The sequence below is a fragment of the Paroedura picta genome, chromosome 8 (assembly GCF_049243985.1).
Source record: "Paroedura picta isolate Pp20150507F chromosome 8, Ppicta_v3.0, whole genome shotgun sequence".
Taxonomy (NCBI): Eukaryota; Metazoa; Chordata; class Lepidosauria; order Squamata; family Gekkonidae; genus Paroedura; species Paroedura picta.
The window spans coordinates 5362006-5387640 of NC_135376.1; the positions used below are offsets into that span (position 1 = coordinate 5362006).

Here is a 25635-nt window from a genome sequence, read left to right on the forward strand (position 1 = left end):
TCAGATGGGAGGGAGGGACGGCCTAGAAGAAGAAGAAGAAGAAGAAGAAGAAGAAGAAGAAGAAGAAGAAGAAGAAGAAGAAGAAGAAGAAGAAGAAGAAGAAGAAGAAGAAGAAGAAGAAGAAGAAGAAGAAGAAGAAGAAGAAGAACTCTTCCAACTCTATGATTCTATGATTCTATGATTCATACAGGCCATCTAGTCCAACCCCCTGCTCAACGCAGGATCAGCCCAAAGCATCCTAAAACATCCAAGAAAAGTGTGTATCCAAACTTTGCTTGAAGACTGCCAGTGAGGGGGAGCTCACCACCTCCTTAGGCAGCCTATTCCACTGCTGAACTACTCTGACTGTGAAAAACTTTTTCCTGATATCTAGCCTATATCGTTGTACTTGAAGTTTAAACCCATTACTGCCTGTCCTCTCCTCTGCAGCCAGCAGAAACAGCATCCTGCCCTCCTCCAAGTGACAACCTTTCAAATACTTAAAGAGGGCTATCATGTCCCCTCTCAACCTCCTTTTCTCCAGGCTGAACATTCCCAAATCCCCTTCCAGGCTCCTTCCAACTCTATGATTCTATGATTCTATCAGGCAAAAGTAAAAGATTAGCAATGGGAGATCTGCCTAAATCTACCTTGAGGAAGCATCTGTCGAGTTCTGTTAGAGAAAACAAGGACTGAATGAATTGAGCAGGTAAGAGCAAGGGTAGGATGAAGCAAAGGCTTTGATGGAGAAATGGAATTTATTCATATTTTCTATCCCCAATCAAGTGCAGAACACTTTTCGTTTCAATTGGTGGGGGGGGGGGGATAGAGGAAGACCTGAATTCAAATCAATCTGAATTCAGCAAGGTCCACAACAGAAAAAACAAAGTACAGAATCAACCCTGGTGTAGGAAGAAGCAAATGTTTTGATGGAGAAATGAACCACTCCAATTTGTTCAGTTTATGATTAATTGCTGCGCGGAACAGCACAGAGCTTATAGGGGCGGGGAGCTACTGATGCACCAACTATTGGATCTGTGTTGAGCTCCTTCACACCTTCTGGTAGCTGGAAAGTGAATGCCCTCAGCAGGTTGGCAAAAAAGAGGAAGATCTCGATCCTTGCCAGCTGCTCTCCCAGACAGGCACGGGCCCCTGCAAAGGAAACAAAGGAAGGCAACATGTGAGGGAGCTATTAGCATGCATTGTTTAGACCAGGGGTAGTCAAACCATGGCCCATTTGCTGGCAGCGGCTCATGGGAATTGTAGTCCATGGACATCTGGAGGGCCGCAGTTTGACCATGAGCTGATGGGCTATAAGTCCTCCATACCAACTGCCAAACTTTCTTCCTAATAAAGCTATTTAGATTTCCTATTTCTTCCTGAGATGCAGCATTTGCCCTGCTGAAGTGCTTAAATGGGAAGAGTCCTCTCTCCACGGAGAAGGACATTCTTTACTTGCAGAAAGACCCACATTCCATTCCTGCCTCCTTTACTTAAAGCTCTCGGGAAACCGGGAAGGTCTTCAATATCCCCATGTTCTTGCTCAAGATATGAGCTCTAGAACGTCACGCAAAATATACAAAAATAAAGAACTGCCTTGTTATGTCCAAGCTAGCTACATTTAACAGATTTTACCTTTCAGTTGGTCATCAAACTAATCTTTGTCATAAAGTTTTGGTAATTTAGTGATTCCGAAAAACATTCTGTCCTAGAAGAAAGGATCCCTCAATGTAATCCTCCAGAGAACCCTGTGAACAGCTGTCAATCACATTGTGCACTTACCTGCCCCAAACGGAAGAAAGGCTTCCCTTTCCACAAAATCCCCGCCTTTGTCCAAAAAGTGATTGGGGTTGAATTCCTCTGGTGTTTCCCATTGCTTAGGATCAAGAAGAGCAGAACGTACATCCGCTACAATAACAGTCCCCTGGAAGACAGAAACCGTTGCTTCAGGATGTATACAATCAAGGACATTGCTCTTGTCTAGTCATTGTCCCAGGACAAATATTTGCTGTTTCTGAGGATTGCTTGAGGACTGGCAGGAGGGGGGGGGGGAGCAACATTTTGGCCCCATCACAGCGATGACCACATGGAATGATTATGCACAATGGCGGCCTGGTTTCTCACTATGGCGCAGCATGCCCCATAATATCCCTTGTATATGCGGGGGATGAAATTCCACATATTTAAATCTGTTAACCTAATGAGTGGCAGAGGGGGTTGGGGTTGGGAGGTTTCCTGCTGTGTTTGTGGGGGGGGGGAACCCCCTTAAATTGCTCCAGCCATTTCCAGCATTTGGTGACCCAAGCTAGAAAAAAATTAAAATGATGAAAAGAAATTAATGTAGCAACAACAGCCTGATAGTTAATGTTTGTAATTTTGAGATCCCCATTAGAGCTTTGTTGAACCCCCAAATTGTCCACGACTGTTCGAAAGATATTTGCAAACAGAAAATGAGATGTGCAGCGGCAGGAACAGTATTGGAAAGGAACTGGATCGATTTTACGTACTCAGTTGGCCACAATATGCCAATAAATAAATAAATACCCCGTTTCACTTCCGGGTTTCCCTCTTCAGTCCAAGTGAGGGATGCCAGCTCTGGGCTGTGCAATACCTGGAGACATTTGGGGTGGAGCTGAAAGGGGGGTGGGATTTAGGGCAGGGAGGGACTACAATGGAGTATCTTGCAATGGGGCCCACCCACGAAGTAGCCAATTTCTCCAGGGGAACTGATCTCTGACACCTGGAGATGAGCAATGATGCCAAGGGATTTCTGAGTCCTACCTGGGAACTGCCAACCCTGGGCTCAATTGGGAAGCCAAAAGATTTCAGTGGGAATATAAAAACTACCCTCCTTCTTCTTTTAGACATATATATCTTTCAGAGATATTACTCTTAGGATCGAGAAGGGCAACCAGAAGCATATCTTGTACCTTTGGGATAAGGAAACCACACATGTTCACATCTTTTGAACATTGTCTGGGGACTCCAAACAACAAGATATACTTGAAACGCATGATCTCATGTATCACAGCCTTCGTGTAGGGCAGTTTCTTCTGATCTTGGTAGTGCAATAGTTGAGAGGAGCCTAACACATCTTCGATCTCCTTGTGGACTTTCTCTGAGAAAAACAATTAATAAAAACCCATTCGTTATTAGCTCCGCATTTTCCTGTACCCCATTCACGAAACAATGAAACGATTTGATGTCATGTATTCCAAATACTGGAATATTGTGATTGTGATTATGATTATGATTATTTCCCGCCTCTCTCTATAAGGTTCAAGGCATGCAATACACGTTGAGTCGCAAGCTTGGATCAAGAAGCAGCACAGACAGTATTAGTTTATAAAAGAAACAAAAATGTAAAAGAACCAGAGTCCATTAATCCAAATTGGTCCTCATGACAAGCATCCTTAACATAAGAAGAACCTGAGAAATGGGTCTTCTGCCTGCTGGCTAGGAGTTATGGAATACAATGGAGAGTCTACGCTTTTATTTATTACACTGTTCAAGTGAAAAAATCCATAACAAGTGTGCATAATCTGGAAATCTTATGTCATCCTTTTTCCAATCCCTACAATATGAGATATCATAAATATGATTGGAGGTAGTGATGTATCTCTGATGACACCGTGTTTCCAAATCTAGAAAATAGAGACTTAAATTTCAACCCTATAATCATATTAAACTGAATCATAGAATCATAGAATCATAGAATCATAGAGCTGGAAGGGGCCATACAGGCCATCTAGTCCAACCCCCTTCTCAACGCAGGATCAGCCCAAAGCATCCTAAAGCACCTGTTTTTTTTTTTTTTTTGGAATGTTATTTTAAAGTCAATACAGAAGTCCTTCTTGCCTTGGATGTCTGGATGATTTGCCATGAGGAGCAAGGCCCATCGCAGTGTCAAGGTGGTTGTTTCGGTTCCTGCTGCGAACAGGTCAAGGATGCAATGAGTTAGATTCGCCTCATTGAATGTAGAGTTGGGGTCATTCTTGCTCTGTTGTTCATGGAAAGAAAGTGAGATCATATTTTCAACATCGTGAGATAGACTTTTGACTGGAGCCATGAGTAGAAGAGTCTACAAGATGTTCTGAGGAAGCATCAGATCGGTTGCCTTCACACCCAAAGTGATGTTCTGCCAGAATCATGAGCTTGGTCCCAGGGTCCAGGCAAATTTTGTCATCCAAGGTCAACCACCAGGACAAAAAGCAATGATACTGATAGAAATCAAATAATCATTTATTTATTTTTATTTATTTATTTATCATACTTCTATACCGCCCTCCCCGGAGGCTCAGGGTGGTTTACATTATAACAGAGAACCATGCATAAAACAGTCTGTAGAACATGTACATCGATAACCAACAATTGCAACCAAACACAACACAGTATAACAGTAAACAATCATAATACAAACAGGTTCAGGGCTTGTTGATGGGATTCTGAGGGGGGTGGCTTATTGATTGAATTCTGAGGGGGGGAATATATTCTGAGAATATATTCTCGAAAACAAATAGAATCTGACAAAATTAAATATCAGTTCATCGATGAACAAAATATTCACAGCCTAGGGAACATTCTGTTTATTGACCATGTCAACGTGTCTTTCTCAGTATTCCTTTTAAGAAAATGTCATATTTACAGAATTACAACAGTCACTGTATATTTGACTTGCAAGTGCCCTGGTTTCAAATAATGCAGATAATGCAGTTTGCATGTACTATCAACTTTTTCCTTCTTCTTGAATGTATCTGATTTCATGTAGAAGGTGACTACTTACTTTCTTCATCTGAAGTAGATAGAAATCAATGAAATCTTGTGGCTCATGGACAGCATGATACTTCTTATGCTTTTCTATCTCCTTCCTTGCAAATGAAAGCACAATCTCTATACCTGCTAAGGTCTTCTTGTGAGGCCCCGGAAGGTGTTTCATGATCCATGGGAAAAGTTCATAGAGCTAGAAGGAAGATGAAAGCAAAATCCTATCAGTACTGTCAGCTGGCTCAGTCTGCAAAATAATTGGTGAGGTTCTCAAATCAACATCCCTGCTGAGAGGCATAGAGGCTGAAGAGTGTAGACCAGCCTTGTTGTCTTGAGAGGTCTGCTTCCTATCTGGTGCACGAATCAAGGATGTCACAGAACAGCTGGACAGGCTCACCACAGGTTATTACCCCTTCCTTCTCATCCATGTACGAACAAATACTACTGCCCAGCACAGCATGGGACGCATTAAGACAGACTTTGTGGATCTGGGGGGAAAGCTAAAGGACCTGGGAGTGCAAGTTGTGTTTTCATCAGTCCTTCCTGTAAGTGGCCCTGGCTTAGGAAGGGAGAGAAAAACCATGCAAGTGAATGATTGGCTACGTCACTGGTGTCATCGGGAAAGGTTTGGATTTCTGGATCATGGTCTACGATGTCCATATGAGGAGCTTCTATCTGGAGATGGAGTGCACCTCACAAGGGATGAAAAAAGTATTTTTGGGAGAACCCTTGCACACCTGGTGAAGAGGTCTTTAAACCAAATCCAAAGGGGGAGCCATATGTAAATTCAGAACCTGGTTTGAGGGCAAGAACTGGCGATGGGAAGATTGCAAAGCTACAGGGAACAGCACATAAGCAGGGAACTACTAACTTCCAAGTAAGTTCAAAGCCAAAACCATGGGGGGGCACAAGGGATGGATTGTGATGTCTCTACACTAATGCATAGAGTATGGGAAACAAGCAGGAGGAACTAATAGTCCTAATGGAAGAAGGGGACTATGACCTAATAGGAATCACAGAAACTTGGTGGGATAATATTCATAATTGGACAACTAGACTTGACGGGTACAATCTATTCAAAAGGGACAGAGATACTCCTAGACCAAATTACACAGTTCTCAAAGGGGGGGGACAGTGGTCATGGGTGACTTCAATTATCCAGATATCTGTTGGAACTCTGGTAAAAATACAAACTGTTAATTTCTTAACTTGTCTTGCTGAAAGCTTAATTTCCCAGACAGTAGAGAAGGGAACCAGGGGCTCTCCTATTTTAGACTTGATACTCATTAATTGGGAAGAACTGGTGGATGAAGTGCAAGTAGTGAGCACACTTGGTAGTAGTGATCATGTGATTTTGGAATTACTGTGGGTCTGATCTTTTGCTGTCAACAGGAACCAGTCCTAGCTATTCTCCAAGTGACAACCATCAAGATACTTAGAGAGCAATCACTTCCCTTCTCAACCTCTTCTCCAGGGTGAACATTCCAATGTCCCTCAGCCTTTGAGTCAACCAAATTCTTTTGACCAAGGAGTCATCTTCAAGCAGTGGTTCTCAACCACCCTAATGCCACAACCCCTACAACAGGGGCAGGGGCGACACATGCACACGTGCCACCACCGCCCCTGCTTCCCATGGCACTTGACAAGGTGCTGACCTCCTCACTGGCTTCCATGAGCTCCAAGGTGGCATGGAGGAGGTATCATGAACCCCTGGTTCCTGCCCCGATTTTTAGACTCTATTCCCATTGTCCCAAGTCTCCTGCCGGAATTCTGGCATCCCAGTGAGACGGGAGAGCACCGCCCCACCCCTATGCTCAGCTTGCATTTCAAAGGCTTCTCCTTGCTTCCCGGACATCTCACTGCCTCTCATCTTCAAGATTGTCTCCCCAGAGCCCATAACAACAGATGGGGGCAATTGCTTTAACACAGCTCCATATCAAAGGGTGCTGTGATCCTGCTTCCCCACCCAGGCTGGTGTCTTGCCTTGCCCCCTTTTCCCACAGCCCAAGGATATCGGCCCTGCCATTCCCTAACATGGTGCCTGTCAAAATTCGCTGTCTGTGAGCATATGCAACATATGGACCTTTTCCTTGCTGACTTCTACCCAATAAAGATTTAAAGCTTCCTACTGGAGCCCGAGAGTGATATCTTTGGAGTGCTGGAGGTTCAACAGCTTGGTTCCTGACAGGAGGCCAACGCCATGCAGCCACTGCTGCCCCCAGTGACCCTTGGGAAAGGGCTGAACAACCCCTCAATGGTCGCAACCCCCATGTTGAGAACCTCTGTCTTAAAGGGTTCATCTTAAAGATGTCGGGAAAGGAAATCTAGGTCTGCCTGACCTAACAGGAAAACAAAAGAAAAAGACTTACAATATGACTGGTTCTATTTAGAAATTTAGACACATATTCAAGGATTTCTATCAACTTGATGAATTCTTTATCTTCAACAGGAAACCGGTGTCCAAAGGCCACAGCACAGATCACATTGGAGATGGAGTTAATGATGGGTATTGCAGGGTCAAATGGCTGTCCTGAAAATAAAATTGGTTACAAAAATTTTTCCCTCTTTGGTGAACACTGAGGGTGATTCTGCACCAGTGGTGTGCTGGTGCATTCTGGTAGAGCTGCAAACTCCTCCACTTTCTGTGTCCCCATTGTGGCAGCAAACCTGGTCCACTCTGAATTTGTACATCCTGAAGGATATAGGCGTGGTGGAATAGTTCTGCTGTTTGGGGAGGCACAGTTTTTTTTACAGGAAGGTTAAATTGTGTCAGAACACAATCCCACTTACCTGCAAAAAAATGCCACACTTGGCCCCACAGTGGCACAAAGTGCTGCAGAGCTGAGTGAGGATTTTCTGTTGCCTATGGGCCTCTGTAGGATGGGGCGCACCACCACATGGCCCTCTGCCAGGCTAGGGCCCATTGGTTGCCGGAGCACCTAAAGGAACGCTGAAAACATCCACGTTCCCTTAAAGTGGGGCAACGGGAGCCTAATGCACTTTGGGCCCGTGAGAGGCCCACCCTGGTGGTGACATCATGTGGAAATGGCGATTAGCCCTGCTGCCATGTGACCACCCTCCCTGACTTATCTACCTGTGCAGAATCAGCCTCAGACTGGATGTCAGAGTGCAATAAGATAAACAAAACTGAGATCTTCACAATGTTAAGAGTGGTTTATCTTTTAAAAAACACTTTAAAATGTATCAAGGTATTTCCTAAAACATATACCTTAGACAAATATACCCTCACACCCAACCACAGCAGGTTTTAATAAAGACTGTTCTGAGATGTCTTTTAGGATACAACTTCTTCCCTGAGATCTCCAGAAATCATGAGATCCACAGTATGAATAGACTAGAGGCAAAGCCTTTTGCACCCAGGAATACAATGAGCGCTAGCACATATACCTGTACTGTTACCTTACTGGGTTCTGGTCCTCCTCACCCCAGTTCCACACTGGATCCTGAGATCCAATGTGGGAAAATCATTAAAGAGTTGTACACTCTAATCTCAAGAGTTGATTCCTTCTTCATATGCAGCCAGCTGGGTTGCCAAATTCCAGGTCCTGTTAGGGAGGACTCCTCAGGGGAAAAGCCTTCTCAAAGCCCCCAACTTCACTGGAGGCTGAGCTGGATGAGAGCTTGCATGGGGAAATGGGGAAATTCATCTAAAGCTATCATTCTTGTTACTGAATGAAGAAAACAAGAAGAGTGACTTACAAACACCTTTCCCTTCCTCTCCCCACAACAGAGAGGTGGGGCTGAGAGGGTTCCGAGAGAGGCAGGTGGGGCTGAAAGGTCTTCGAGAGAACTGAGACTGGCCCAAGGTCAGTTGGCTGCATGTAGAAAAGTGGAGAATCCAACCCGGTTCTCCAGATTAGTGACCACCACTCTTAATCACGACACTAAACTGGCTTTCTAATGTGGCTAGCTGATTTGGGCAGAGGGATGCTAGGTGTTCACATCTGTGGCTCAATGACACATCAGCTACCAGAAGGGAACTTTAGGGAAAATGGCGCTAGCATGGTGACACAGGTAGACTACTGCAGCTATTGGTCAGCCAAATGTCCTGACATCACATACCTTTTTCACATGCAAAAGTCTCCACCAGCTGATGGGCCTCCTCTTCTATTTGGGGCTCCATGCCTTTGTTCCCCAGTCCCAGCTTCCGCATGGTGGTTACCCCAAACTTCCTCTGCTGCTTCCAGATGTGGCCATTTGACAGTATAATACCTAAAGGCAGGAAGAATCAATGAGGAATTACTGCTATAAATAATACAATAATCATTCATAGTATTAAAATGCACATCCAAACGAGCTCACTGCAAAGCCATGCTCTCATTTATCCTCTGGTGGGAAGGGCACAGCTTTGCAGTAGCCAATAGTTTGCAGTAATTTGGCTGATGTTTTGAGTGGGGAGTGTAAGTTAGCAACTTTCTTTTGACTCAGGGGGAGCCACAGCTGGAGATGGAGACCTTAAAGTTGTCTGGGGATTTCATCCCTGTGGAGACAATTTATGTCGTGCTGATCAATGGCACCTGCTAATGAAACTACAAAAAAAAAATACTGACATTGAAGACCATGAAGAAGATCAGTGCATACACCTGCTGCCTACTAGGAACACATTAGAAAAGGAGCCCTTCCCACAGCCTCTGGGAGTCTGGCCTTTTTTCAATACTGTCCGTTGGTTATGCTCATGGGAGAATGTAGCAGACTCAAGGTCACCTCTAAGAGAGTTGAAGGTGCCACCTGCTTAGCAACAAAGAAGCATCCCTTTCCCTTTTGTTCCTCTTCCCTTCACTATCCTAATGCTCTCTTGCACCTTTGCTGTAAGCCTATGCCTGAGACCTAATAAGAGGTGCATCAGGGAAGCAAAAGAACCCTAAAAGCCCCCACCCCAACCCCATTTCAAGGCCTCCTGTCCATGAAGAAGAAGAAGAAGAAGAAGAAGAAGAAGAAGAAGAAGAAGAAGAAGAAGAAGAAGAAGAAGAAGAAGAAGAAGAAGAAGAAGAAGAAGAAGAGTTGATTCTTGTATGCCGCTTTTCCCTACCCGAAGGAGGCTCATAGCGGCTTACAGTCGCCTTCCCTTCCCTCTCCCCACTACAGACACCCTGTGGGGTGGGTGAGGCTGAGAGAGCTCAGTCAGAACTGTTTTATCAGTGCTGTGAGTAGCCCAAGGTCACCCAGCTGGTTGCATGTGGGGGAGCGCAGAATCGAACCCAGCATGCCAGATTAGAAGTCCGCACTCCTATCCACTACACCAAACTGGGCAGCCACAATATCAATACTGTTCCTGGCAGAACAACTCGTACTCATTATTCATAGGGCAGGTAATCTGGGGTGGTGGCAGTAGGCAGCCCTGATTGTGCAAGATGCTGCTGGCATTCCAGCCCTGGCCCGGCACAGCACACCGGAACACCTGTGGTAAGTGAATGCAGGAACTCCCTCCTTCCCAGTGATACCACAGGCACCATCCATGGCCCTGTCCCCCGCTGCCACTGCCACCATGCAGTGCACCAGACTTTTCCATCCCTTGCGCACTATGCTAGGGCAGTCCATGTACACTGGGGGATTCCCTCCCCTGGGGGTATGCAGGAAGCGGTGGGGTACGTCAACCCAGTGTAAGGACCCAGCAGCAGCCTGGCATGGCTCCTGCCATGCATAATGAGTCTCTGGTTTTGCAAGCCCTGCGGAACTGTCCTATGGGAAGGGAATGCAGGATGGCATAGCTGGAACGAACTGATCAATCTTTGTACTGTAAAAGGCTAGAACTATCAATACTCTCTGCCTGCCTTTTTGCTCTATCTATGAAACATTGTGGGCGGCCGCGGTTTGTCAAATCCGTCCGTAAAGCTTTGCATGCCTGCTCGGACATATGTAGAGTGATATTATTTCTTTTGATGTGGAGGAATTGTCCCTTGGGAAAATGACCATGAATGAAATGAGTCAAAATGCAATAATGTATTTCTGTCTGTCTCCTTATGATATGAAGAAACAGTCAATTTATTGTTCTTAACATGTACTCGGGTATCCAAAAAGGAAACTGATGTGGGTGAGATTGTGCTGTAAATTTAATAGTAGGGTGGACGTGATTCAGCTACTGGTCAAAATGTACAAAAAGTTCTGTGTGATCAAAAACAATAAAAATGTCGTCCAGAAATCTGGCGTAAAATAAACAATTAGCAAAATAGGGATTCATCTCTTCATTAAGTATTAAGGTCTCCTCCAAAGACAACATGAGCATGTTGGCTACTACGGACGCCAAAGCTGTGCCACGGCCAAACCCCATACCTGTAGGAATACTTGGTTTTCAAAAGTAAAGTAATTATTATCCTACACTATCTCAAATAAATCCATTATAAATGGGTGGGAGGATGTGGACCCAGGCATTTTGTCAAATATCTACCACAATATCCCTTTGTATGAGAGTTATTCGTATATAGGGCATTCATGTCTACGGTTATGAGAGTCACCCGGCCATGTACAAATACATTTTCAATAGAATTTATAAGTGGGTAGTATCTTTTAATATACAGTTATTGTTGGAGGGTAGTAGTTTTTGCAGATGGTAATTAAATATTGAGATAAAGGCCCCGTGAGCCACGCTGAGCTATGATTGGTCTGACAGGTTCCCCATGATGTTCTGATGGATAAATTGAAGGACTGCAATCTGGATTTTCAGATAGTCAGGTGGATAGGGAATTGGTTAGAGAACCGCACTCAAAGAGTTGTTGTCAATGGTGTTTCATCAGACTGGAGAGAGGTGAGTAGCGGGGTACCTCAGGGCTTGGTGCTCGGCCCGGTACTTTTAAACATATTTATTAATGATCTAGATCAGGGGGTGGAGGGACTGCTCATCAAGTTTGCAGATGACACCAAATTGGGAGGACTGGCAAATACTCTGGAAGATAGAGACAGAGTTCAACGAGATCTGAACACAATGGAAATATGGGCAAATGAGAACAAGATTTAATGTAATAAAGATAAGTGTAAAGTTCTGCATCTGGGTCAGAAAAATGAAAAGCATGCCTACTGCATGGGGGATACGCTTCTAGGTAACACTGTGTGTGAACGAGACCTTGGGCTACTTGTGGATTGTAAACTAAACATGAGCAGGCAGTGTGATGCAGCGGTAAAAAAGGCAAATGCCATTTTGGGCTGTATCAACAGGGGCATCACATCAAAATCACAAGATGTCATAGTCCCATTGTATACGGCACTAGTCAGACCACACCTGGAGTACTGTGTGCAGTTCTGGAGGCCTCACTTCAAGAAGGACGTAGATAAAATTGAAAGGGTACAGAGCAGAGTGACGAGGATGATCTGGGGCCAAGGGACCAAGCCCTATGAAGATAGATTGAGGGACTTGGGAATGTTCAGCCTGGAGAAAAGGAGGTTGAGAGGGGACATCATAGCCCTCTTTAAGTATTTGAAGGGTTGTCACTTGGAGGAGGGCAGTATGCTGTTCCCATTGGCTGCAGAGGAGAGGACACACAGTAATGGGTTTAAACTACAAGTACAACGATATAGGCTCGATATCAGGAAAAAAAATTTCACAGTCAGAGTAGTTCAGCAGTGGAATAGGCTGCCTAAGGAGGTGGTGAGCTCCCCCTCACTGGCAGTCTTCAAGCAAAGGTTGGATAAACACTTTTCTTGGATGCTGTAGGATGCTTTGGGGCTGATCCTGCGTAGAGCAGGGGGTTGGACTAGATGGCCTGTATGGCCCCTTCCAACTCTATGATTCTATGATTCTATGATTCTATGATTCTAATCAGAGTGATCCTATGAATTTTAGGTTGAAGATAAAAAAATAGGACATTTTATAAAAAGATGGATGAAGAATTCACCTTCCTGCTTCGAAATATAATTCAATGGATTCAATAAATATGCTAATTAATCTGACCATAGATTTTGCCTTTTCCCAGGATCCTGAACAGCCTCTTGTGGCACAGGGTGGTAAAAGAGCCAACATGCTGTCTGAAGCTCTGACTATGAGGCTGGGACTTCGATCCCAGCAGCCGTCTCAAGATTGACTCAGCCTTCCATCCTTCCGAGGTCGGTAAAATGAGCACCCAGCTTGCTGGTGGGGGTAAAACGGTAACGACTGGGGAAGGCACTGGCAAACCACCCCGTATTGAGTCTGCCAAGAAAACGCTAGAGGGCGTCACCCCAAGGGTCAGACATGACTCGGTGCTTGCACAGGGGACACCTTTACCTTTACGTTTAAGTGCCTGAAACTCCTTTTTAGAGACATCGATTCTATAATTATTTATTTATTTACATTTTGATTTATATACTGCTGTTCCCCAGATGGCCTCACGGCAGTTTACAATAATAAATGTGTAAGTTTTTTCTCCATAATGGATAAATACATCTCTTAGACTGAGACTGAGATAGGCTTCAACCTTTCGGTGGTAGTCTTTAACCTTTGTTTTAACTCATCTTTTGAAATTAAAAGAAATATCTGCTACCTGTTCTCAGTCTTTAGAAGGATTTAGAGGCAAATGTAGATTTATACTACCATAGGAGGTACTGGAGATTACCACGTTTGAAAAATTAATTCTAATCTCTTAAACAAATCCACTCTGGCTATGAAGGTGTTATAGTTCTAATGTAGGACATAAGATAAGCCTTTGAGAAGTACAGCATCCTCCTCCATGGTGAAATGTGCAGTAAACGAAGAATCTCACAGAGACAAGCAGGTTGGGGAGCCACTCAGAAAGAGGCCGGAAGCAGCATGTTCCGCCGGTTGGGGACCCCTGGTTTATATGATCACTGTTTGTTTAGATTGAATCCCTGGGAGAAATATTGTGAAACAAATACAGCAGAACTGGGGACCTGGATGTGTAAATATACCCTTCTTAATTGTGGGATGTGGAGTGTAATTAACTGAGACCCTGTTGTTAAAATTCATGCAGCCAACTTGGTGTAGTGGTGAGAAATGTGGACTTCTAATCTGGCGAACTGGGATTGATTTCCCGCTCCCCCACATGCAACCAGCTGGGTGACCTTGGGCTCGCCGCAGCACTGAGAAAGCTGTCCTGTGATTCTCGATATCAGATTTGTGTCCATTTATCCAAGTGGTTTGACCTGCTTGCCTAATGTAGGAAGCAGAAGGGTATTGGCATTTAATAGCATCGTAATGGCAAAAAGAGCCTCTTGTGGCGCAGAGTGGTAAGGCAGCGATATGCTGTCTGAAGCTGTCTGCCCATGAGGTTGGGAGTTCAATCCCAGCGGCCGGCTCAAGGTTGACTCAGCCTTCCATCCTTCTGAGGTCGGTAAAATGAGGACCCAGCTTGCTGGGGGGTAAACGGTAATGACTGGGGAAGGCACTGGCAAACCACCCCGTATTGAGTCTGCCATGAAAACGCTGGAGGGCGTCACCCCAAGGGTCAGACATGACTCGGTGCTTGCACAGGGGATACCTTTACCTTTACCTTTAATGGCATTTAATAATGCCTTTGGCAATTGGAAACTATTCTGTTTCTCCATATTCTGTCTTAATGACAGCATCTTGTCCAGGGTACAGATTGTACATCAACATCAGAAGTTGTGGCACACGCCTTGCCTTTAAAACCAACCACAGCCTTTCGTAATCCACAAAGTCAGAAGCTGAGAAGGAATCTGTGAAACACATGCTGATTTTCTCTTGAAATCCGTTCATATGTTCCAGTAACCCACATAAATTTGCTATGGGATATCGAGTGCCTCTTCTTTTTCTGAATCTGGCTGGAACATTTAATTGTACCCGTTCCCTATATCAGTGGGCGTCAACCTGTGGTCCCACTTTTTATTGAACGTTGTGGTTTTTCATGTCAGATTTATGTCCTTTCTGAGTGGGGACTGCTCCATTTGCCTAATTTAGAGTACGGAAGGGCACCGCAGATATCTGATGGCATATATAGCATTGGAGCATATATAGCTCAGCTGATGCTACACCATCTGCACAGGTTACCAGTCTCCTTCTGGGTCAAGTTTAAGGTTTTGGTTTTAACCTTTAAGTCTTTACATGGCCTGGGTCCTGCTTATCTGCGTGACCGCCTGTCTGCTTATGCCCCCAGCAGGGCTCTTGGCTCTGCGGGTATGAATTTACTGGTGGTCCCAGGCCCCCGGGACATACGCCTGGCCTTGACCAGGGCCAGGGCTATTTTCAGCCCTGCCCCCAGTCTGGTGAAATGACCTCCCGGAAGAGCTAGGGGCCTGCGGGATTTGAATTAATCTGTGATGGCCTGGCAGGGTAGTTAGGCCTGGGCCACTGCATTGTTAGGTCTGCATTGTTAGGCTTGGGCTACTGCATTGTTAGGTCTGGGTTTGCATATCGCAAGGGTGTTATGTAGCCAGGAGATCCTAAGATTGTCTGGCAGCCAGGCAAGAGATCTTCAGAGGTGGCTTTCCATTGCCAGCCCATGTATCATGGCCCTGGTATGTCTTGGAGGTCACCATTCCAAATGCCAGCAATGGCCAACTCTGCTTCGCTTCTGATTGGGTCAGGTGACCTTGGCAGAGGTGATAATGAAACACAGCTAGCAACTTGGTTGTTACAGGTGCTGTACCCAGAGACCATGTACATGTTAGGAAGTGTACTGCTGTGGGTGAGAAATTTGTGTCTGTGTGTGGGCTCTTTCTGCTAAATGAGGCCTTCTCAAGGCCCAACCAGTAGAACAAGAAATTTATACGTAGCAACATACCCAGGGCCATTCCGCACAAGGACCAATGTTGCCAATTGCTTTCACAAAGCGGAAACGCTGTTTTAAATAGTGGAATCTCGGCGTTCCGCATGCCTTCATTTGTAGTAGAATCCAGCAGCGTTTCATTCGTTCCCCACAGGTTTCCGGTCTTGCAGGAATCGCCAGAAAGGAAGCAATTTTTTTCTGTGCTTGTTCCTGCCCCTGGCTGTCAATCAAACATAACAGCCAATGGGCGGTTGTTATCATGCTCCCAAAAAAACCCTTTTCCTTTAAGCACAGTTTTTAAAAAAAAAAACCACACACACGTTGCAACGAATATTCGCTGATTCGTTGCAACAGAGAGACTCATCTAGCTGGCGTGTGAGCTGGTGATTCATCGTTACCACACTCCCCCAAGTGGAAAAAAAATCCCCCCCCCGCACGGGCGCGATTTTTGGACAAAATTAAAGGGAACTTGCAAACAGGGGGCTGTGTTGTGCTTGGGGACTTAGGGGAGCTTTAAAGCACTTCTGTGCAGGGACTGTAGCCGGAGAAGCCTCGCTGGTTCGTTGCTTTCCCCACTCCGAGGAAAAAAAATGGCGATCGCTTCGCCTGAAGTTCGGAGGAGAGAGCCAGGATAGGGACTTTGTTGAAACCGCTACATTGAGAACGCACATGTCTTTTTCACAAGTGTTGCAGGTTGTTAGCAAGAGTGTAGCGATTTTCTAAGGGGGACTCCACTTTTTCCGATTCCCCGAAAATCGCTACAACGAAGCGATTTCGGCGCTAGTGTTGCAGGAGTGTTACAGATTGCTCACGACGTCATGCGGAATGCAGTTTTAGTGTTGAAAACAAAATGTACGAGTAGTGCTATATTAAAGTCGTGCGGAATGGTTCCCAGATTCTGTCCCTGCAATAAAGGAATTGAAAAACTTTCCTCTCAAGTTCCCCTCAGATCCCCTTCAGGTTGTAGCAGCCTGAGGTCTCCTCTGTGGACTGTCCAGTTTATGTAGAAGAAAAGAGGAACAACCAGTTCAGAGACAGTGCCAAGTAGCTAATCTAATAAATGCAGAACAATTTTCATTTCCAGTGTTGACCAAACAGAGAAATGTAAATGTAACTGCAACCTTCAGGAGCTTCCTTTGCTCTCTCTTGTGCCTTGTACCTGCAGGGAACACTCAAACAATATTGGGTTGTTGTTGCTTTTTTAACTCTTCCCAAGGACTTACCCGATTCCTGTCCTAAAGCTTTCAGGAAAGGAGTTGACACCCGTTCAGCAAAATCTTCTGAATGGTTGATCAGGCCTTCCTTCACTGCTTCATATCCAGCCAGTACAACGATAGGCATTTGCCCCAGCCACAGCATAGAAATGCTTCCATACTGTTTGGCCAGCTGCCATTTCCATGGAAAGACACAAGCATTAAATTAATTCAGCTCGTTTGTTTCACTGTCACATGTGCAGTTCACTCTTCTTTACCTTTTCAGCTCCTGGCTAAGTGACACTCTCTTCTCTGTCCATTTCCCTCCTCCCAGATTCCTGCTTTTCCCCACGTGGGTGTAGTTTGCACGGGGCTTTTACCCACTCCCAGTTTGAATAAATCCCTCGCATCTACACTGAACTGGATTGCCATTTTGATTTGGGGCACTTTACATTTTCCCTCCGCAACATGCATGGTTGATCCAAAGTGACCCTACCATTCCCCCACAGTATCCAGATGTGGATATACCACTCAGTATTTGAAAAACCACCATCAGTAAGTGTGCAGATATCTGCTTTTTGCAAATTAACTTCCTTTTCTGTGCCTTGTAGCAAAGCAGTCTTCCCTGACTGGCAAGGGCATCAGTGCAAAGACTTCCTCATTCCTGGATGCAAGGCTTGTCTTAAAGTGACGGCACACAAGAAGGCCTAATTCAGCAGAGATTTGCCTCTTGGATTTATTCCCCCCTCCTCTGCTGTCTCCAATCCTCTAACTCCCCACCCCCTCATTCAAGAAAAGAAAGAAAGAGACTCCTGCTGAGCTTGGCTCCCTTCCCCAATCTTTGCTTCCCCAATCAAATGCAGAACAATTTCTATTTCAATGGGGGGGGGGAATAGATGAAGACCCAAGTTTAAATCAATCTGAATTCAGCGGGAACCACAATAGAAAAGACAAAGTAAGTGCAGAATCAGCCCTGGTCTCTGCTCCCTTTTCTGGGGGGCATTCTCTTAAAGTTTCTGTTTATCAGTCAGCCTTCCCACCGGATGGGAGGGGGATTCCTAGACAAGGAACTCCCAATGTTCCAAGGAGCCCTTGGGTTATGGATGAGCTCCCCGGGGGATATATTGCCTTTCCCAGGAGTTCTGAAGGGAGCTGCCATCATTACACATCACTGGAACCCACTTCCTCTGTTGCTCTAGAGGCTAAATCTCTTTATCCACAGTAGAAATGGTAAATGATTGATTGAGTGGCTGGCTTTTGCATCTAACTCCAACGCCCACCTTTCTGAAGGGGCATGGTTAAAAGGGTGAAAAATCTGTCCTAGACACATCTTTAATATTAAGACAAGTTTTAGTTTTTTAGTGTATTTTATCCCTTTCTTCTTCCAAGAGTCATGGAGTGATATACCAGCTCCACCTGCATCTTATTTTTAAATTGTCTCATAAAATTGATCAGGGTGAGAGAGAAAGGGTCTGGTCAAGATCCCCAGGTGAGCTTCCTGCAAGAGTGAGGGTAGGAATTGGGCAGTCTTCCCCAATCTTTGGGCCGCAGACCGGTACTGGGCCGTGGAGCCCTCGGTACCAGGCCACAGTGGGGGGGAGGGAGGCATGGGTATGGGCACGGAAGAAAAGAAAGAAAGAGACTCCCCACCCCTTCATGGGCACAAACCTGCAGGCCGGTACCAGGCTGTGGAGCCCTGAATACCAGGCAGTGACAGGGGGGAGGGAAGCATGGCTGCCGGCGCTCCATTGGGCATGTCTCCCTCCCCCCCCCCCCCATGGCGTGGTGCTTCAGCGGCCGATCACTCCTGGGCCTTCAAATGCTGAAATTATATATTTCATTCAAGGTTGATAGGAACTGATGAGGTGGTTAATACCATAAAGGTTTATTGAGGTGGCCGATTCTGCCACTTTTCCAGGCATGTTTCTATTGCCAATCAGTGCAAAGCGGATTTCAGGTAACACCTTCAGGCTTTGAAAAGTTCGTAGTGATGCATTGTGCTAAAACTTATGCTGCTTTGGAAGAGCCGTTCTTTCCTTTGGCAACCTGTTAGAATCATAGAATCATAGAGCTGGAAGGGGCCATACAGGCCATCTAGTCCAACCCCCTGCTCAACGCAGGATCAGCCTAAAGCATCAGCCCAAAGCATCCTAAAGCATCCTAAACTTGTTCCTGCTATCAGGTACATAGTTCCTTGATCACCACTTTATTTGGACTGTTCAGAGACCACCAATAATAATAATAAAAAAAAACAGTTTGCTTAGGTGGAACTGATGATAATCCAGTGCCATTGCAGTTGCTTAGACAAGCTACCTTGCTTCCTTGCAAGTGCCCTTCCTTCAAATTGCACACCTGTGTGGTTATCAGGAGGCATATAGAGAGAGAATATTTGTAGACAACTTCTTGGGAAGAGAGGTCAGAGCGTCTCTCCTTGCTGAAAGCTCCACATAGATGCAGACCTGATACGTAAAATTGCCTAGATGACTTCCAAAAGTAATCATCTACCCAAAAAATCTAGAAAGAAAACAATTAAAAATAGTTCTGACTTTAATTAGCTATATAGATTAATCATATGGAATTACATACCTTGATGATAGTATCTTCATGAACCTTGACCCCTGTTCGCCAAATACTTCCAATGATGGGGAGCCGAAGGGGCCCAGGAGGGTAGGACCTCTGTGACCAGCGTTGTCTCAGGAAGTGAAGCATCAGGAGACACGTCAACAGGGCAATCAACACTCCCAACATGATCGTTGCTTCTTTATCTCTGTCTTACTATCTTTCCAATGCAGGGACTGGATGTCCTTCTTGAAGTGGATGTTCTTTTCTTACACGCTGCCACCACCCCTTTCAATTATCCTGTGGCACCTTTTTATGCACTCTTTAGTTAAGTACACAAAATGCCTCCGAGAGACTGTCAAAATAATTTTAGGATGAGGTCATCCGTGCATCCATGAATAACCCCCATGATGTGATTGCTCAATGTTTTCTGGAGAAGAAAGCCTTTTTACAAAGTCCTTGATCGACTAATGGTTTCAACTCTTCACAAAATCCTGAAAATTAAACCATTTAAAAATCAAAACAAATAACTTGCTCCATCATTTTATCATCCTCAAGTTATCTAGAAACATAGCAGGTGGAATTTCAGGTTTTGGCCTGGCTGGAATGGGGGAAGCATGACTAGGCAGAATCTTCTTTTCGTTGCTTCAGTTTAAAAGCTCTCCTAGTTAATCTCCCGAAGTTCTTGCCAAACACATTCTTTCCCACCTTGGATAAGTGAAATCCATTATGTGCTGGTAGGCCTTCTTCTAGAAAACCTGTCCAATTCAGAAGAGGAAGAAGTATCGGTTCTTACATGACGCTTTTTTCTACCTGAAGGAGTCTGAAAGTGGCTTCCATTCCACTTCCCACAACAGACACTCTATGAGGAAGGTGAGGCTGAGAGCCCTGAAATTACTGCTATGAGAACAGCTCTATTAGGGCTGTGAGGAGCCCAAGGTCACCCAGCTGGCTGCATGTGGGGAGTTCTGAATCAAACCCACTTTACCAGATTAGAAGTCCGCACTCCTACCCATTACACCAAACTGGCTCTCAGGATCCCAGAATCCAATTCCCACCTGCCAACACCACCAATGCAGCCAGCAGTTCACATCCGTTATTGTCCATGGTCCACCTCCAGCACCAGATTCATTCCCCTCCAATTCACTGTGCTTCACTTCACGGAGATTCCCTTTTGCCTCTACATTAAAGCAAAGTATACCATCCTAATATTCCAAATCCTGGGTGATTCCAATTTAAGAAATAAAATTAAAAAGATTCATGGCCCATCTGAAGAATCTATGGAGGATTCACAGATATATCCACAGGCACAGAAATGAAGGATTACTTGCATGCTACAAAAATTATTGCATAACCTCATCTTCTTTATCAAACTTAAGTTGAAAACTTGCAATTTTCCACTTCTTAGTGTGTGGCTGCCCTATCTATGATCCTTTTAGGAATTCCAAATAATTCTTGAGACAACTGCATGCCCCAGGTCAGTATAAAACAAATTTATTTAGTAGAGCTCACAGGAGTTATTTCAGATATGGAAAGCAATGAAGGGAAGGCTGGAATCTACAGAAAAATGCCCATCCGGCTGGACCATAATCAGATAATATAGGAGTGGTTGCAGCACTATCGGCTGCATGAAACTCTATGACATGAACTCCCATATAGAACAGTACATTGTGGCGGTAGAATTTACAGGCAGTGAGTACCTCCATCAGTCACTTAAAGATCACAAGCTCTTCCAAAGGAGGAAGGAGAAAACTTTCCCTGCAGACTCTTGTAGCGTCCAGGGATCAGGAAGAAGCAAGGGTACAAGGAGCCTGGGGTTTTTCATTTTCTTCCTTTCTGGCACAACAGCTCTTTTGGATACCTGCTGGTTATTGTGTAGAGTTGCCATTTCTGAGTTAGTAACTTCCTAAAGATTTGAGAGTGGGCCTTGGTGATGTTGAGATTAGGGGAAGAAATGGGCCTTGGAAAAGTAAATGAGAACATTTCTCATTGAGCCCATTCCATGTGCCCTGAATAGAATCACAGAGTTGAAAGGGGTCATCCAGGCCATCTAGTCCAACCCCCAGCAGGATTTCTCAACCAGGGTTCGGCCCCCTGGAAGGGTTTCCTATACAAATGGGAGTTCATTAATTCTTCATAATATATAAAATTTGTTAATCATTTATTGGGTGATAGGACCATATATGGTCGTGTTGATTCCCTCATGTCCAATGATGAACCAGGAGGGGGATGGGAGGTGCCCCGCATGGGCATGTATACAGCTGTGCTTCCCAATCAGATTCTGCACAGTTGCACCACTTCTGGGGCTTCCTGAAGCTTGAATTCTTAATGGATTCAAAGGAAAGAGGAGGTTTCTCGCTCCCTGATTTTCAAATTTATCCTGAAGTAGCTTCTTTGACTTGGATGAAAGATTGGATTCAACTGAAGGACAAGAAGCCATTAGACCTTGAAGGATTCAACAAACAATTTAGTTGGCATTCATACATTTGGCATGAAAAGGATAGAAACCATATGGAATTTAAGGAACATTGTATTAGGAAAAATTGAATTATGGGATGGAAAAAATACAAAGGCTTGAACCACTTACACCACTATGGTTGGTCACCAGAAGAAATGCTTAGGAGGTCAGGAAAAAGGGGTAAATCAGATTGGCTTACATATAAAGATTTGATTTATACAAAAGGAAAGGATTTTAAATTACAGTCTCGAGAAGAACTTCAGGGAAAATTGATTGATTGGTTTTTATATGTTAGTATGTAGAACCCTCCAACTTCCTTGTTTTGCTGGGTGGACCTTGTAAAGGCCTCACGTACTAGAAGGGGGAGATGGGGTTGCTCACACCCTGTTCTTTCTTCAGTCAGCCACATGCAGCTTGCTGAGCGTTATAAAACATTTAAGACATTAATTTGTTAATTGGTTCATTGTTTAATTTGTCTTATTATGATTCATATGGCATGGAAATAAATTTGTACCTTTTGAATTTAGGACTCAACTGCTGATGAAAAGATATTCAAAATGGATATTATTTAGAAACCTTTAAGGTTGATTCTTTATGTATATAAAATTGTATTAAAATTCAATATATGTTGCTAGAACAAGAATATTGCCTTGGATAAGTTCCTTGCTTTTCTGTTGGCATTCTATTGGGAACATTCCTTTTTTCGTGTTGTGACCTTTAGAATGCAGCTAGAAGCTTTTAGATTAGTTGACAGATGAGAACAGAGAAAATGGGATGGTTTGTAGTTATAATACTAAACAGAGAAGTGAACCTGTGCCTTAGGCTTACAATAAAGTCACAATATCCAGAAACGTTAACAAATAAAGCTATACAAAATGAAAAACTAGTCTCATTTCTTTCATTTTCTTTTCTTGTGAAGGTTCCAACCAAAACGGTCACTAGATTTGTCCTGTTTTCATAACGGGTCCTCCGTGATTGTCTTTTCATTATTTGATAAGTATAAATAATTCCGAAAAGGAATGTATATCACCTTAATTGGCAAAAGAATTATTTACATATTATATGGCTGTTGGCCCCGTATCGTATGGAGATGCTTGTCAGTAGGCAGCTCTGATTAAATGGAAAGACATACTTATATTATATTAAAATATTGATATTGTGACTTTATTATAGGCCGAAGGGACAGTAAGAGAGATGAGAGGCAAAAGGAAATGTTGACATTAAACAGAAGTCTCAATGCAGCATCCTAGGGACTTGTCCGTAGAGAAGAGGAGAGCTATTATAATGGACAATTTAAAAGCAATAGCAGAAAATAATAATCTGTTCCACAATAAATTAAATGGTAATTTAGATCACTGTTTAATATGCTGAAAGATTGGCACAGAAATACATTAACTGAAGAGGACAAAATAAAGAAAAGATGATGATGATGATGATGATGATGATGATGATGATGATGATGATGATGATGATGATGATGATGATGATGATGATGGTGGTGGTGGTGGTGGTGGTGGTGGTGGTGGTGGTGGTGGAGATGGTGGTGGAGGTGGTGGTGGTGGTGATTGGATTATTTTAACTGCCACTTTTGGCAAGCCTTCTCGCTTTGGGATACACAGTAGAAAAAACCCACATAAAACACACAGTAAGATCCCTGTAAAAGTTATGCACCCCTGAGGCAAAACCTATCCTCCCACCCTGGAAAGCCATTAGTAGTTAGATAATATCATTTGTGCCCAAGGTTCTCAGTGCCCTCCCAACCCTTTTCTTCTCCAAAACTACAGGACCTGACTGGGTCAGGGTTCAGTGAGCAGGGCCATTCAATGAAAACACTCTAGATTTACAAGGCTACATTTAAGATTGATGGCACAGTTTTTTTCGGGGGCAGGCAAGGAGGGAGCTCTCCAGATGAGAAAGCCTTCCTTTGCAGCCTCAGTGCAATGAACTTTCCAAGATCAGAAACGTAAAGGGAGGTGCAAGTTTCTTGTTTGCCAAAGAGCTCCCAGTTACGACAGAGGGGAGGCAGAGCGTGCTGGCTGCCTTCGGCCTGTTCTCCATCCCCCCAAGCTCATGAAGGACATTGTTGGAGTCACTTACTTGGTTGTGTCGATTTTGTTTTCTTCCATGTCCAAGCGGATCAAGGAGTAGGGTTTCTACATCCCCACTTTAGTTATATATGGACACTGTTGCATCTTGGCAACTAATAACCTGGATCTCAGAGTACTAATAACCTGGATCTCAGAGTACTGCCCGCTCAGGTTTTTGAACTTTTCTGGCATTGTTCCCAGAAACACTGACTGGGCCAGGGTCACTAAGAGAAAGCACGGGCAGGGAAGCCTCTCCGTTTGCAGTGTGGCTTCTCTACCACCGAGGGAGCGAAAGAGGCAGAGGGGGGAGAGGGGGGGATCCAAAGTCTGAAGGTGGACTCACACTCTCCCTGAGCTGGAACCTGGGCCGGAGAGCAAGCAAACAATGATACGAGCTGTTGATTGAGAGTGGGAGTCCGGGGAGATGGTGAAATGCATTCACAAGAAGGAGAAAAAGACAAGGGAGAAAATATGGCGGAGGTGACTTCAGGGCACTGAGCAGGGGCAGCTTGGGATCTCGAGAATGACTCTCCATGGACCAGCAGTGAACCTCTTTGAACTCCAAGACCCCTAAGAGCCCTTAGGGAGAGAATTCAGTGAGAATCGAGAATTCGTGTGCCTCGCCTGTTTCTCCTGGATGGAACGCGTTTGTCCTCTGCCTGGATTGAGAGCTCATGTAAACTTGAACTGGTTAAGCCACCATATTCCCCACCCCCCACCCTTTTCTCTCTAGGGGAACTTCTCTTTAGTCTGGAGCTGTATTTCTAGGGGGTCCCCAGGTCCCACCTGGAGATTGTCATCCTCAATTGCAGTACCATAGAGTTCTCCCTCCAAATCATCCAATTTCTCTAGAGGAACTGATCTCTCTGGTCTGGTGCTGTAATCCTAGACACGGTTGTGCGCTTCGGCCGCCAAAGCTGCCGTTCGAGGCCAAAGCAGCCAGTGCTGCAGCGTGGGGGGAGGGGTGGCACCGATGGCGGAGCTCTGCGCCTGCATGCATGCACTGACTGGTGCGCTGGCACTGGCGCCATCCCTCCCCCCCACGCCGCAGCGCTGGCTGCTTTGGGCTTGAATGGCGGCTGTGGCAGCCGAAGTGCATCACCCTATGGGAGCCTTCCCTTCTCCTGGCTTTCCCCCTTGGCCCTCCCCTCTGTTTGTGGCTTAGGCCGGGGCCGTTGGGGTTTTCTCAGCCTGCAGGCATGCAGATTGCTCAGAATTGGTGGGAGGTGGCATCAAGGAAGATGCTGGCGGCCTCCATGTCAGACAGGAGGGAGGGACGGCCTAGCGGCTGGCGTGCCCCAAGGTCCGTAAGATGGGGAAGCTGGCAGTTGTAGTGGTGGTGGGGCAGACGCACCCCCCTCAAAGAAGACACAGTTTGGCTTCCCAAAGCACTGTAGGCAGGACCCATCGCCTCAGGAGGACGAAGCCTAAGAGCCCCCTGACACCCCTAGCAGCTCACTGACCTCAGAAAACACGTCTGAGGAGCCAGAGACCGCAAAGAAGTTGCAGAATAGTGGGAAGACCATTAGGGGCAGGAGTTCTCATCTGATTGGGCAACCAGTGGGTAGATGGCCAAAGTCCTGCAGGTGCCAATGATGGACCTGATTGACCAATTACCTTTAACACCATCTCCTCCCATGATGACCAGCCGCTTTTATTTATACAAGCCATTGTTTAAAATTGGATGGTATGTCTGGTTGTGAACACAAACCTGCCATTTGCTTCAAAAGAATTTCTAACTTCAGAGATTAATGGGTCTATAGAGATCCTTCTGTATACCTGCGGTTCATAGCCATGCAAAGAAGACTGAAGCATGTAGGTTGATTAACATTACCCTTATTCAAGAAGTCACATTCCTGAATTTATACTGACTTTCAGGCCGGCATGTGGCTGAAGGATGACACTCAAATATTATTATGGTT

At 45.0% G+C, this 25635-nt stretch overlaps 1 protein-coding gene across 1 annotated transcript; it reads right to left on the reverse strand.

The window, feature by feature from the left end:
* Positions 1-164: 164 nt before the first annotated feature.
* Positions 165-24105, reverse strand: LOC143842884 (cytochrome P450 2J5-like). Its single transcript, XM_077348180.1, has 10 exons — positions 23724-24105; positions 19196-19662; positions 16640-16802; positions 8827-8976; positions 7113-7273; positions 4763-4939; positions 3838-3979; positions 2910-3097; positions 1762-1903; positions 165-1131 (listed from the first exon to the last, which is right to left on the reverse strand). The coding sequence occupies exons 2-10, from the start codon at positions 19355-19357 to the stop codon at positions 947-949; spliced, it is 1470 nt and encodes a 489-aa protein (XP_077204295.1). The 5' UTR covers positions 19358-19662; positions 23724-24105; the 3' UTR covers positions 165-946.
* Between the last annotated feature and the right edge of the window lie 1530 nt (positions 24106-25635).